Raw genomic sequence first — 15,592 nt, 5'->3', positions numbered from 1 at the left:
CTGAAGCGGCCTCTTTGAGAGCGGCAGTCTTGTGATTCTGAGAGCTAGCCTGCAATGCACGAGAGTCCGAGAACCAGTCTGTAATGTGTGCAAACGTCCTTTCTGAGGGACAACAGCATCCCCTCTTCAGCAGGTTGACAGCAGCCAAAAACAGGACAGTTCTTACTCATTCCTGAGTAGTTTTAGTGGGTCAGAAAGTCTTTTTTCCTTTGGGTTTATTTGCTCAAATTTGTCCCTCAAGTTACAGGGAGCATCTTTTTTACATTACTGCTGTCATTCATGTTTACGCAGTATGTTTGAATACATATCATAATCGTCTATTCAGTACAGGTTAATAATATATATTTTTGTTCTCAGGAAATGTTAGGCACATTACACTTACACATTTTTATTTTCCATAATAATTTTGTGTGTGAGTCGTCCTCTGCTTGTGTGCTTGAGATGAGCCTCTCGGTCCAGTTTATTCCTATGAAGTGATTTTAAGCCAAAAAAAATAGATTTATAGTGAAATAGCTTTATCGTGAAAGAAAGGAAAATCCTTTCCTGGTCAGGAAACGGCTCGGGGCAGTGTAGTGTGTGCGTGCGTGCGCGCATGTGTGTGTGTGTATATGTAATATGTTTGTGTATTTAATTTTAAACGCAGACCACTGCAAACAGTGTACGTTTCCTTTATCAGGGCCTTTTCTAAGCTTGTGACCTGGGAAAATGGCAATTTCCTCCCCCTCGTGAGTGTTTTGAAAATACCCAGCGTTACTGCCGGACTTGGCAAATAACTGGCATGTAACGTGGATCTGCCCGACCAGTTAACTTCCATCAGGCCACCGCAGTGGAAAAAACCGCAGAATGGCTGTGGTGACGGCATTCGCCCCGGCACCGTAAATTCAGTCATCAGCGCCGCGCGCGTCCGTCTTCACACCGTCACCGGGCTCGGAGCGGCGCGGGAGGGCAGCTTTCCTAATCTGGGTCAGTGAAAACTATTCCGAACTTTAGACTCACCCCTGTCCTGTCACTGCCAACTTATCTGCGCTGAGAGTGGCGCACAGATACTGGAATCATCCCCACTGAGGGCAGTCTGAGATTCGTGCTTTGCCCTGTAAAGATTTACAATGGCAAGTAGCTGTTTTCCTCCAAAATATCTCGCCTCATTATTTGTTTGCTCTCCTCTCTAATCTCCGAGGTTACAATATGTACCGTAAGCAATAAAATGAGCGTGTGCGTATTCGAAGTTGTGTCATTGGATCCAGCGTCTTGGCGAGACAGTGTTGGGGGGGGTGGGGGGGGGGTTGTAAACACTGAAAGGCGAGCCGCTGAAATGCACGCCACCCAATCAGAAAGCCGTCGGCGGCTAGGACAGCGGAGACTCCGCCGGCTCACCGTGGGACCGCGGTGCCATCGCCGCCGTCCGTCGCTCTCCCTGGCCCCCCCCTCCCTCCCCCCCGATGGGGGCTCTGCCCCCCCTCCTCCTCCCCCCCCCTCGGAGAGCTTATGTAAACTAGCTGTGGAGCTGGGGCAAGCTGGAGCTATTTTTAGCCGCAGCACTGCAGAGCGGTAGCAGGGGGTCACGTGTACAGAGCTGAATCAAAGGGAGTATCCCAGCAATGGACTGTAAACAAAGGAAGGTCAGCAACCAGAAGGTGAGAGGCGACATTAACTGGGCGCACACACATCACACGCCGCCATACGTCAACCAGAGAAAACAGGCGCTTCAGAAACGACGCGCTCGCGTTGAGAACCGCACGGCGGGCCACGGCCCCGTAACCGGGCTCGGTCCAGTGTGCGGTCACAAAGACCACGCGTGTGTGGCACGTCCGCTCACCGGCCATTCCTCAATCCACACGGTTTTGTGCCCTAATGCCTTTGCCCTTATTCTAATAATTACAGCTTAATGTACCTCATGTCCTGGCGACCAGCGTGTACAGTGGTCGCTGGAGGAGGAAATATACCGAGTGCAGATGGATAGACTTGTCTCCCAAACCAGGGCTGAATATGTGATTGAGTTGTTCATGTTTTCGCACCCGTGCTCAGCTAAAGGCTTGGAGTGGAGGTAGCGCCGGTGAGAACAGGCCCCGGAGTGATTTGCATATGGGGCGCTTTGCATCCCAGAGATAACAGACGCAGGAGCCGGCATGTTACCTGATGGCTGCGGCCTGGAAAAGAGATCATACCGCACGCAACTGCTCTGTCTGAGCCCCTGTGGAATCAGTCTGTCGGTTATGAGCCACCCAGCAAATCTGTTTGGGTCACTTCCCTCTGTACCGGGGGATAATTATTTTCTATTATATTGGAATCTTCCATTTTAGATTTTATATTGCAATTTTCTGGATTGGAATGTTCTGTTTGGAACGAATCGGAGTTCGTTTATGGAAAGATGTGACATGGAAATTTATTTCCGATCAAACATTCTGTCCATGTGTCGTTGAACAAAATATTTAATCACTGCAGCTCTCTAGATTCAGTAGTAGCAGTTTGAGTACCGAGAATCCTGAGCCAGGCTCGGGAGAGATGCTGAGCTTCTAAAGCCGTTAACCCAACCCCGAGTTCGCCAGCGGTTTGTCACTCGGTTAAAGTGCACGCTTTCCGGGTCTTTAATTGTCCATGATTTTTACCCTCTGATTTGGTACCGTCTTTTTCAGGTCGCCCTGCCATCCAAGTTGGTCCAAGATTAAGTGCAGCCCTAGCCTGGCATCCATTTCCTGTTCCCCATAATGCCTCCTGCCTCTGCTAGACGCAGATTACCCCTTACCCAGATTATCAACCTTTTAATCCCTACCTTTCTGTAACATTACAGCAAATGCATAATATCACCGTTTGTGTAATTTTTGACAAGTGGGGGGATTGCTAGTCTGAATAATGTTGACACATCTACATGTTTTTTTTTTTTTTGTCTGATTTCACCATTTACTTTCTAAAGTATGAGATCACAGATTATTATGCAATTAGAATGTTCTGAATTGATCATTCTAATACTGATATAATAATCATTACTGGTAATTGAAAGCAATGGAGTTCTAGAACACACATCGAATTTTGAAAAAACATTCCATAAAACCTACTCTTCAAAGGGTTAAAGCTTTACTCGGTGTTCCAGACTGGTTTTGCTCCCACGTTTCTGGTTCAAATCCTCTTGTTCTGGCCTTTGCACTAGTAAGTCAGCATATAAGCGAAATGCTCCCTGTGACAGAAATGTTGTGGTAATCTCAGGCTCCCCCACTCAGCACCCAATAAAGGAGGGGGGGTGGAATACTGAAGATTTATTTACTTGGGGTGATCTTGTTCTTGGACACAGCTGCTGACCTCCAGTTGCAGAACTTTCAGGTGACGTTTGCGATCTTAAAAGGCTCGCGTGAATTTACGACGAACACTTTCATTTGTCAGCGCCTTCCGCAGTCGTTCAAAGTCAGAGGCCTTCTTTAGGCCCACAGAATGCAGTTCCCCCAGGCCGGAGGGCTTCTGTGGGCATGCACGGCGCATGCTCCTGCGCATGCTTCTGCGCTCGCATTCCCAGGGCTGCAGGTACCTCGCTGGCCCCAGAAAGTACAGTACAGTCTGTGCGCGAGGGTCTCTGATGAGGAAGAAAAGTAATTCCACCCTCAGGTCGCTGACTACAAGTTCCCTTGTGTGGTGTGGCGTAGTGGTTAGGAAGCTGGGCTTGTAAACCCCAAGGTTGTGGGTTCAATCCTGGCTGGGACACTGTTAAAACCCTTGAAAAAGGGACTTAACCACCAGGCCCTGCGGGGTAAAGAGGGGTAAAGAAATGCCCTTGGTCACATGATCAGAAAGGCCGGTGCGTATGCCGAGGGCGGGGTTGTCGAGGGCAACTCCGCTTATACAGCACAGAGTTTGTCCCTTTTCCGGGTTTCCAAAGAAGTGACCTCACTGACCAGTCTCCGAGTCCTCAGAGGATCAGCACGGCACCGCCTGGCCCAGTTTAGGCTCACAGCTAGCGAAGGCCTGAGTCTGGACCGTCTTTCTGTCTCTTACTGCTTAAGTTTACTCCAGTCCCCCTAATGTTAGCTCTCCTGATTGGTCTGTGCTGTCTAGGCTTCATCCAATTGAGCGAGTAGCACCATCTGCTCTGTGCAGCCAGTGGCACCAGAGAAGAGCTGGACATGATTTTGTTGTGCAGAAAATATTAGCTCGTTTTTGGTTACTTTTTGCTTGGCCAGTGAAATTGTCTTTGCCCATTGGAAATCTTTAAGTCTTATTTAGGAAAAAAGGTAACAGAAATAAGATTTTAAATCTAAATATAAGACTAAAGTACTTGTTAAGATTAACTTTTTTTGTTTTTGCATTGTAGGGGCTGATTTTATTTAATCTGCATAGGTGCCAGGACACCCTGCGCCAACACTAGCAGCGGGTGTTTTATGTCTTGCCCATATGCAAAAAACACAAATCACATCAAGAGCACAAATTGCACAGTGCATGTAACAACTGTATCTCTGTCCACATAGTTCCTCACTGATTAAAAGCAAACTATGTCTTTGTCCGAATACCAAAATATTAATGTTTTATACACTGCCTGAGCAAGTCCAACAATGAAATTAATCTACACTTTCAAAGACCCATCATAGAACTAATCCTGCTTTGCTACTGTTGAAATTCATATAACTTTCTGGGAATGGAAAGAAACTGACTGCACATGTGAAGCCTAACCAAATCACTGTGCCTGTATCTGCCTATATCTGTAGAAATCTCTTAGATGAAAATCCTGCTAGCGTCTAAACCAAAGGAGTTGTGTACGCGCGCACACAAACACACACACAAACACGCACGCGCACACACAAACACACACACAAACACGCACGCGCGCACACAAACACACACACAAACATGCACGCGCACACACAAACGCGCGCACACAAACACACACACAAACACGCACGCGCACACACAAACACACGCACACACAAACACGCACACAAACACGCACGTGCACACAAACACGCACGCGCACACACAAACACACACACAAACACGCACGCGCGCACACAAACACACACACAAACACGCACGCGCACACACAAACACACACACAAACACGCACGCGCGCACACAAACACACACACAAACATGCACGCGCACACACAAACGCGCGCACACAAACACACACACAAACACGCACGCGCACACACAAACACACGCACACACAAACACGCACACAAACACGCACGTGCACACAAACACGCACGCGCACACCAAACACACACACAAACACGCACGCGCCACACAAACACACACACAAACACGCACGCGCCGACACAAACGCGCGCACACAAACACACACAAAACACGCACGCCACACACAAACACACGCACACACAAACACGCACACAAACACGCACTGCACACAAACACGCACGCGCACACACAAACACGCACGCGCACACACAAACACGCACGCGCACACACAAACACGCACGCGCACACACAAACACGCACGCACACACACAAACACGCACGTGCACACACAAACACACACACAAACACGCACGTGCACACACAAACACACACACAAACACGCACACGCGCACACACAAACACGCACGCGCACACACAAACACGCACGCGCGCACACAAACACGCACGCGCGCACACACAAACACGCACGCGCACACACACACACACACACAAACACGCACGCGCGCACACAAACACGCACGCGCGCACACACAAACACGCACGCACGCGCACAAACACGCACGCACACGCACACACAGCCGAAGAGCAGAGACAGCAGGGAGACTCCCCCACTGGTTAAATTGTGGCTGTACCTGAGAGACGGGAGAGAGAAAAGGGCGAAGCTGGTATCTGGAAGCGGAGGGAGCCGAGCGTGGCCAAGCTAAGGAAGAGGAGTGGTATCGCGCGACTGCCGAGGTTTCCATGGGAACCCAGCTGCTGAAAGCAGGCAGGGTCAGCGGAAGAGGGCTGCGTGCTGCAGGGAGGACTTGCGCCCTCTGGTGGCAGTCAGAGGAACTGCTGTATCACTACTGTCAGTGTCAGGAACTCGGACAGTCCTGTTTTTTAAAAAGAAATACATAAAAATGTATTAAATATGAGCAAGGGCACTTACATTGCATTGCAATGTGATCTTGTGTACAGGTTTAGCTTGTGATATTATGTACAGAATAGTAGTGAGAGGTGCTGTTCAGTGGCCTTGGAGGTCACTGTTTCTGAAGCTTTTGGTTCAGCAGCCAGGACAGTGCGACTGTACAGAGCTGATTATCAGGAAGTCAGCTGCTGCCCATGTCTGTTTCCCCTGTATGGTCAGAATCTTACAGCAAAGGCTTCCGGAAGAATCTGAGGCCAGTTTCACAGGCACAGGATTCAAGAACTTGATGAAAGATACTTTTTCAAGTACAGTTTTTATATTTATTTTTTTAAATAGCCAAAATAATTCCCTCAGATTTTTTTAAAGTACTTATCGGGTTAATTTATGTGGAATTATTTGTCTTTTGTAGGTTTAAAAAAATTTAATGAATTGAGACAGTCAGAACAAATGGTTTCAGCAATGTAGATTTCTTTGTGTTGCAGTAGACTAAACATTTGTTAATGTTCCTTTTAAACCGATGAAATAGAATGCATAATTATTTAGTATTTTGGTCAGCCTAATAATTGGCATTGTCTGGGGTTGGAATCAGTTGTATTTATGGGAAATTGACATTTTGGATAGTCATTTATAGAAATGACTATCTGTAATATGGTGTTATGACATAACGCGTGCTTTCCAGAACAACTTTCCAGTTCTCCGCAGTAGTTTTCTAAACCAAGACTGCTTAATGTATGTTTTGAACTATTTATTCCTTCGGCTGAGATAGAGCAGGTACGTTTGTTTATACGATTTTGGTTTGTATAATCAGGCTTTTAGGAGGGTATCCATTCTCTGGGTTATATTTAGAAGGCTCCTCTCCAGCTGTGGACGAATATATCATTTTTTGCCATGCGTATTTAAATCTGTTTAATGTTTCTGTCAGGTTGTTAAATAGTTGAGCCTTCCTGGTGTAAACTGGGTCTCTTTACTCGAGCCCGGGGACGAGCGAAAGGGGGGACGCGCGGCGGCGGCGAGAATTCCTCGCTCCGCGCTGAGCCAGTAAATCAGCGCTGGCGCTGGCCTCCGAGCTCTTAGCGCAGGCTAACGTAGCCTGCGATGCCGAGGCCTGCTAGCAGACCCTGATCGATGGGAATCGGTGAGCGGCTGAGCATCCCTGCTCACATGCTCTCGTATCGGAGGGGTTTCAAGCAGCAGAGATGAGACTTCGCTCTTTTTCACACCACGCAGGAGAAGGACGATGTTCCACTGCTGTGCTTTTTTAAACTGCTCCATTCCTTTACTAATTGTTTTGTGAAGTGAATTATATTTTGCCGTTAGACACATTTTTGTGGCGTCAGCCAAATTTTAAATATCACAAGAATAAAAAGTGTGAATGGGGAAAACTGATTAAACATAGTGAAATGAAGTGCTTTACCTTTGTTTCCCCAGCGCTCAGCATGTTAAACTGACCTCATCACACTGTTGCTGTTTTATGTGTCTATCAGAGGCACACCACTAGTATACTTACATACACAAGTAGGCCAGCACCAAATATCAAACATTCCCATGGAGCTCTGCTCTCTGTTTAGTGAGTGCTTTGTATCTTGTGAGAATGTGCACTTGCAGAGCAGACAGCAGATTCACAGGTTCTGTACATTAGAACACCAGAGATGCATGGGAGCTTGCCATTGTACTTTAGAACACAAAGGAAGATGGCATTTATGAATTTCATTTTTTAATGAAATGTTTTACATAAATAAGTAGCGTGCGTGTGAAGACGCTGGGTTCAGTGTTTCCTGGCTGCTGCAGCCGTGTGCTGCGAGTGCAGCTCTGGTGCGCAAACAGGCCGCTCCGCACTGCCATTCAAAATATGGAAACTATCGATCCCCTCCCCCCTCCGCTAATTAAAGATGCTCCGCTGTTTGTAAAAAGTCAACACAATTATCAAATGAGCACACGGGTCTCCGCCCACTGTCATTGACATGAAGGTTGTCTGAGTCACACAGCTGCTGTCAAAGGCAAAGTTAAGAGTTAAAGCTGGAAAGCAAATCCAGGGAACGTTCTTTTACACGCCAAGCACTGTTCAGTCGGCTCTGTGACCAGCATCAGCTGCTGTATGTGCGCTTCCTCCCATCAGACCGTCTCAATATCACGTCTGATCAGCATATCTATAACGTGTTTAGATTGTCCGGATTATTAATCTGGATCATGTCCATTCCATGACTGAAGCCATACGGTCCAGGGTTCAGAGAGCAACCCAAAGGTCACGAGTAATGAGTAATGACAAGACTGTGCAGTCAGTGGCCGGAATGGGGGAGTGGCTGGAGCTCACCAGCTGTTTGGGGGAGGGGCGTGTGATGTGTCCCCTAACCGCTGCCCCCCCCTCCCCCCCCCCCCACACACACACACACACACACACACACACACACACAGTAACGAGTCATCGTGGTTTCACGCGGCTGGGCCTCCGTCAGGGGTTAGGGAAGCTGCGGAGGCCAGTGGAACATCCTGGGCCCTGGCCGCCCCGTTTCCACGGTAACCCCACGGGGGGGTGGGCACGGTTGACCTGGAAACCCAGCGCGACCCTCAAACCAGCGGCGGGGTCACGCTGGGGGCAGCGACGTGAGCGATTCCCATCTCTCTCCCCCTCTCTCGCTCTCGCTCTCGCTCTCTTCCCCCCACTCCACCCCAGCCGCTGCACACCAGCCCTCCCTGCGATGGGTGGGCCCTGCCAGCGCCGGTCCTCCTGGTCCTGCAGCTCTCTGACTGTGACACAGTGGAGTCTTATGTAATCGGGCACATGGAGACGGACAGAAATAGCCTGGCCTGTGGTAGCCTGCCCTCTGCTGGCGCAGCACTCCACGCGTCACAAAATGGCTCCGCTGGAGTCGCAGTGCCCGATGCCGTCCCCGGGGGCGCCTCAGACACAGTTTGCGCTTTTGATGCAGCGTGTATCTGGTATACTGCCCCTCACCCCGTCTCACTACAGAGATGTGCTCTGACTGCTGGGGTGTCATGGTGCATTAATTTGCTATGCTGATTCTGTTTACTTACACACTGAAGGAGCTGTATTGTCACGGTTACGACGCTTCCGCATCCAGGATTTGAACCCACACCCTGTGAGTGCAGAGGGCCTTCAGATGGCACGTGGCGGGATTTCGGCCTCCTTTCCCACCTGCTCATCTTGAGCCTCGTAGCCTGATGCGGGCCCAGGCGGCAGCGACCACCATATGGTGACGCTCAGCTGAAGGCACGCTGGGGGAGGGGGTCTAAGCAGTGCCATGGTAACAGGCCCTCACAGCCTGTGTCTCGGTGCTGTAGCTCTGCGGGCTGAATCCAAAGCTCTCCATTCACAGCGCCCACATGAGCCCGGGTTTGGAGCTTGACCAGGACACCCCCTGCCCCTCCCCCCCAGCGATGAGTGCCCTGGGATCTGTTAATGACTGTGCTGACTCAGAACCCCGCTCTTGTGTCTCAGCTGAAAGCCATCACCTCCTACACCACAGTGTCCCCGTTGCTGCTCCGGGATGTTCCCCAGGGATATTATGTATCCAGCAGTCCTTCTGGGTCAAACGTAATCGATATACACAGTGGTTTTGATGGGCCTTTCCATCCTGCCTGCTATCAGAAACATTCACATGGCATTGTGAAATGCATTATCTGCCTTTTTCATCTGTTTGTGTAATTATTATGAGGAACACTGGGATGGTTTTTGGGCTGTCTGGTGTGCGATTGTTGTTTTCTGTTGTTAAAGAACTCAGCCTGGTAACTTCAATAATTAGTTAGGGTAGCTAATTGGCTGAGGAATTGTGCGAATCCATTTCTGAAACCGTATTTTCCACCTGTGCTGATATCCCTTTCTGTTTCTGTTCCCCCACAGCTTTTTGGACAGAATTGACTCTGTAGGACACGTTGACTACACACCAACAGATCAGGTAAAGTTGTTTTCTTAAAATGTTTGCCTTTGTAAGAATAGTATATTTATGGATTTCACATCTGATGTGTACTGGCAGGTTAGTTATTTATGCTCTGTCTATTTTGATGTCTTAACATTTATCCGCAATGGATAAATTGCACAACAGACTTCTTCTGCAGTCTGAAGAATCATCAGTTGTCAATCAGTTATTAAAATGTGTCATTTAGCATGCATGGCTATGTCACAAAGGCATGAAACCGATCAATTAACAGGAAGGAACTCCAGGGAGTTGGGTCGAATGTAGCAAGCTCACTCCAAGTTGGTTACTTTTAAAAGACCCATTCACGAAACCTTGCTAAATCTGAGCAGGCTTTTGGTAAGTTTGTGTGTTTTCCACAGAAACTGCTTCAGTGGTTTTTAAAGCCAGGTTGTAGTCCTTGCTCCATGTCTCTTGCACCACTGAGAGAATTAGCGTGTGGATAACTCCTCTCCTGCCTCTCCTCCTTCCAGGACTTGCTGCGATGCCGAGTCTTGACTTCAGGGATTTTCGAAACGCGATTTCAAGTCGACAAAGTCAACTTTCAGTGAGTGTGTTTGCTGTGTTCTTATTCCCATGCAGTAATATCCCCCCTAGAAAAGAGTTCCTTAATCCTGGAAACAGAAGGTCTTGTCATACACGGATGTGAAACAGCGTAGGTTCAGCCCAGCGTATAGGATAGGCTGGCAGCTTTGACTGGTCCAGGGAACAGGTTCCGTCACTCTGAGACAAACCTCCATCCACATTCTTGCTTGGCATTGTGTCAAATTGAATTCTTCTTAACACACACATCCTCCGTAACTGCTTAAATGGCTGCTGTAACGATTTTCGCCAAGCATGTCTTTTGGCTGGAATTACCGGAAGACAAATTAATATCTTAGATTCAGGTTTCATAAATCAGGGCGTAGATGTGCCTGAGAGGAATGTGACAGGTAGTTTCATTAAGGAACAGTGGTATTTTTTAAACATTAACGGCATTATGTAAACCTTTTATTGTTAATGTTTTGTCCTCTGTAATTGTTCAGTATGTACACAAGAGGGCGCTAATGTAATTTTACAACCAGGAAAAGAGTACAGCCCTTCAGAGCTTCTAAATCATGGTTAATTTTTACCTGTTTTTATTGTCAAGGAAACCATTATAATTAGTTGGAAATGGTAAGCAAAGCTTCTGAGTAATGTAAATATTCATTACAGGTTGAGAACTGAAATGGTGGCTCTATGTCTTGCACTCATTTCTTTATAATCATCCAGATTGAGCAGCCACATTTCCAACAGTCTTCCATTGGATAAAGACCTTGAGAAAGTAAATCAGTAACATCAGTTTGAATGGATTTGAATTTCTGGATTAACTGGAATCATGGCAGATTCTCAGATGGAAAAATGCCCTGATTGGCTCGCCTTCCAAATAAGCCGTGTGATTGGTGGATTGTGTGCTTCTCTGTTCTCAGCATGTTTGACGTGGGAGGTCAGCGAGACGAGAGGAGGAAGTGGATTCAGTGCTTTAATGGTGAGTTGGATCCCCTCACCCTCTCACAGGTTTTTCCATGTGTCCTTTTGGTACTAAAATGAACTTCCTTGTTTTCCACCTCAAGCGCGTTTCACATTCGGTATTTAAACACATGACTGGGTTTTTTTTGCGTTTTCTCTTAAATGGAAACTCATAAGCTAGAGCAGCATGCAAAGGTGAGGGCAAGCCCTGAGTTCCCCGGCGATTAATGTAGCGACACGGTCATAAGGCTGCCCAACCGCCCGCGGTCAACTTCATCCAGAGCGGTTAGCACGACCGCTCCTCCCCATGACAGGCCGCTCCCGGTCAAATCCATAACAGTTTAGAATTATTTTATGCATCACGTTCAAACTAAGGGGGCTAAACGATCTGATTGGCCGGGCCTTGCCCCCGGGGTGGTCATATGGGTGCCTACAGTGCACCTCCGGTTCTGAATTTCTCAGTGGTATGCAATACGAAGTTGCTATGAAATGAGTGGTTGGTCATGACTAAGTCTGAGGATCCCTTTGTAACTCTCCCCATTTATGCGTGCATAGCTTGTCTTGGCTGTTTTACTTGAAGTACTATTCAGTCGTTACTACTGAGAATGCCTGTTCTCAGAGGTTTAAGCCATTATTGCGCTATATACTCCCCTTTCCTTCCTGTTTCTCTCTTTTCTCTGTTTCTCTCTTCTTCCTCCTCTCTGCTTATCTCCACCCCAGACGTCCGGCCTCTATTTGTAGGTTATGCGAGCAGCAGCTACAATATGGTAATCAGGGAGGACAACAACACCAACAGGCTACGGGAGGCGCTGGACCTGTTCCGCAGCATCTGGAACAACAGGTGAGGCTCCTTCCCCTCGGGCCGAGCCGCTATAGCGAGCCGCTGTCCCCGGCGACTGTCTCGCGTCCGGCGTCGCCGCCGGCGACCACGGCACGCGGCCTCAGAGGAGAGAGAGAAGTGGCGTAACTGTGGCTTCTTCTGTCTGACAGGTGGCTACGGACTATTTCAGTCATCCTCTTCCTCAACAAGCAGGACATGCTGGCTGAGAAGGTATTAGCAGGGAAGTCCAAAATCGAAGACTACTTTCCTGAATACACCCGCTACACCGTACCAGCCGAAGGTACGTGCTCGAGGGCGTCTGAGGATATGGGGGTGACCACAGGTTCTCTAGGGGGGTGACCACAGATTCTTCAGGTTAACCACGTGCAGAAATCATTTTCTTAACGCTGAAAGTGGCGTCTGTCTGTCGTTGAAGCTGAAGCTTTCTAATTGGATAATGCTTATGCATAGTAATGAAGGGGATGAGACCAAGGCCAGTACCGTAGCAATGGATGTTTAACAGGGCATGCAGTGTCCCTTATAAATGTTTATAAACTAATATTTCATATTTCACATACATTTTCTGTGACATTTTAAGTGTCAAGACTCCTCTGATAGTATGTAATTAAATTCTTTTGACATCAATTATTTTTATTGGAGTAAGCAAAGAGAGTCAGTAGTGCAGAACAGAAATATTTAAAACTGCCTTCACTTGCCCATGAAGAATAACAAAAAAGCGTGGGATGATGTCAAGCTTTGATTTAAGGTTTCTAAAATCCCCTTCCTGTCGTCTGTGGACACACAGCAGGGTTCTCTCCTCCGCTCGTTTGCTGGCTTTTTAATCGCTGGCCTTTCCTCCTTTGCAGCGACCCCTGATCCTGGTGAAGATCCAAAAGTGACGAGGGCCAAGTTTTTCATCCGAGATGAGTTTCTAGTATGTCCTTTCCTTTGTGTGTGTGTGTGTGTGTGTGTGCGTGTGTGTGTGTGTGTGTGTGTGTGCGCGCGATGGTGCACGTCTCTGTGCGCAAATATCTGCATCGCGTGTGTGCAAGTGCGTGTGAAACCGCGTGCCGAAATGCCCACTTCCTGTCTGTGCGACCTCATAGCGCATGCCCTGACTCCACCTTTTCCTGTGTGTCACAGAGGATCAGCACGGCGAGCGGCGACGGCAGGCACTACTGTTACCCCCACTTCACGTGCGCGGTGGACACGGAGAACATCCGGCGGGTCTTCAACGACTGTCGCGACATCATCCAGAGGATGCACCTGCGCCAGTACGAACTCTTGTGATGGAGGAACGACCCACCTGCTTTAAAAAAATCTGAGCTCCTCTCCCAAAACCGACGTCCGCTGACGGGGACACAGTACTACTGAAGTGTGTCAAACCCTTCTTTTTACTTTTGTTTTGTTGGTTGCTGTTTTTTTGGGGGTTTTTTTCCTTTTTTAATTGAAGCCATTCTCAGTCCCTGTTCTGCTGAGTTAGAGTGGGGAAAAGTTGTTTGCTTATTTCTTTACCACATCTTTATTTGTGTCATTCCACTAAGCCTTTGGCTACCTCCTTTTTTGCTTTTTGTCATTTGTGATGTCATTGGACTTGGACCAGAAGCATTTTTGTTTCTTTTTTTTTCATTTTTTTTTCATTTTGACCAGCGGTTGGGTGTGTTTGAGGAGCACCTGTCGGACTCCTCCCCTTTGAGAGGGGGGCGGGACCTTGGGGCCCGCCCAGCCTCCGACCTGGCACACCTAGTGACCTACAGTAACCTCGTGTGGGCTCTGCATCTTTAATCGACACTGAAGAGTACTTAATGGGGCGGGGGAAGTGAGAAAGAAAAAAGATTGAATGCACTTTGCATCAGGTTATTTAAATACTGTTGCAGAAGTATACACACCATGTAGCACCACAATATTTAATACTGTCACGGTTTTTAGCGCTCCGAGTTGCAGGTCGACTGTGAAGTTACCGACCTCCTCTTTTAAGCTGACTCGAGGCACAGAAGTGAAGTGGGGGGGGGGGGGGGTGAGGGGTGTGTGTGGGGAGGGGGGGGGGGGGACAGGAGGTAACTGGGACTCTGAAACTCTGTACCTCGGGCCTTAGAACAGTCGCTGCTTTCTGCCTATTGTGTCTAGGAAAGAAAAACTACCACACTCACTTTGACCTGTCCACAGATGATCCTTTTAGCTTAGATCTTCTTGGACAACAGTCCTATATATAAATATAAATATATATATATATATTATATTTTTTTTGTTTTGTTTTATCTTGTACAGACTGTGCAAGGTTGATTTATCTTGTACAGACTGTAAAATGTAATATTATTTTGTACAACTTTATTGAAGAAAAAAATCTACTTGTAGAAGATCTTTGTGCCTTGATTATGGCTGTACCTGTACAATGAGCTCAGATGTAAGTATGTTTTTGACTGCGCTGTACAGCTTGATGTCACTCTATCAGCAGGAGAGACTGCGGTAGGGATTTTCTCTGTAGAGTTTAGTTTTTTTCTGGTTTATAAAAAAGGAAATGCTCTTTAGTAAAAAAAGAAAAGTTTAAAAAAATTAGGGAAAAAAGATCCTGTATACATTATGCAAATGAACCACTTACCTACAGTGACGACCAGATGTTGCAGTGACATGCCTTCATTTTTTTCCTTTTGTTTTCCTTTTGATTCTCAGCTTTAAAACATTGGAATCCATTTGAAGTGTCCAAATTTGCAACCTGGTGTTTTAATAGGAACCAACTTTTCCATATGAAGTACGCCAGAGAAATGTACACGTGCTCGCGAGTGAGTGAGTGTGTGTGTGTGTGTGCGTGAGTGTGTGTGCGCGGGTGTGTGTGAGTGCGTGCACGTGTACATGAAACATACATACACTCACGGCGCATCGTGAGTGTACGTCTGTGCTTTTTATAAATGTGTGTACATGTAAATTTATAGATCTATATAAATATATATGTACAATTTCACATGTTTAAATATGTGTGTGCCTAGGTGTATACATACCTATGTATGTCCACAGAGTAAATGTGTATACATACACACATACATAAGCATGTCTAGAGTGAGAAGAATAAATGCAAGTGAGATTTGGTAATTCTTGGGTCATTCAGAGACATTGTGAATGTGCGCGCGCCCCTAGATAGGATCTTCATTCCTAGAACCAACAGCAGCTTTTATTGTGCAAGTATATAGTAAGAGAGAAAGTGAGGTGTGTAAACCTGAGAATTACAAAAAAATGACATTTTTATTTTCTTTTAATAAAGCGGCACATTAGAAGACTTGATTTTATTTTCAGTGCAGAATTTGATAT

General features: G+C 47.2%; 1 protein-coding gene across 2 annotated transcripts in view; it reads left to right on the top strand.

Moving 5' to 3' along the window:
• LOC135260984 (guanine nucleotide-binding protein G(olf) subunit alpha) overlaps positions 1 to 15,565 on the top strand; it is a 60,844-nt gene extending 45,279 nt beyond the window's left edge. For both annotated transcript variants that reach the window (XM_064346772.1, XM_064346771.1), the window contains 7 exons: positions 9,909 to 9,963; positions 10,455 to 10,528; positions 11,430 to 11,488; positions 12,190 to 12,310; positions 12,460 to 12,590; positions 13,156 to 13,223; positions 13,433 to 15,565. In XM_064346772.1, coding sequence (XP_064202842.1) covers positions 9,909 to 9,963; positions 10,455 to 10,528; positions 11,430 to 11,488; positions 12,190 to 12,310; positions 12,460 to 12,590; positions 13,156 to 13,223; positions 13,433 to 13,579 — 655 coding nt within the window. In that variant the 3' untranslated portion in view covers positions 13,580 to 15,565. The remainder of the gene's footprint in view (positions 1 to 9,908; positions 9,964 to 10,454; positions 10,529 to 11,429; positions 11,489 to 12,189; positions 12,311 to 12,459; positions 12,591 to 13,155; positions 13,224 to 13,432) is intronic.
• Positions 15,566 to 15,592: the final 27 nt, after the last annotated feature.

This window comes from Anguilla rostrata, chromosome 8, assembly GCF_018555375.3.
Source record: "Anguilla rostrata isolate EN2019 chromosome 8, ASM1855537v3, whole genome shotgun sequence".
Taxonomy (NCBI): domain Eukaryota; kingdom Metazoa; phylum Chordata; class Actinopteri; order Anguilliformes; family Anguillidae; genus Anguilla; species Anguilla rostrata.
Note: the sequence above shows the minus strand (reverse complement) of the source record. Positions and strands in the feature narration are given on the sequence as shown.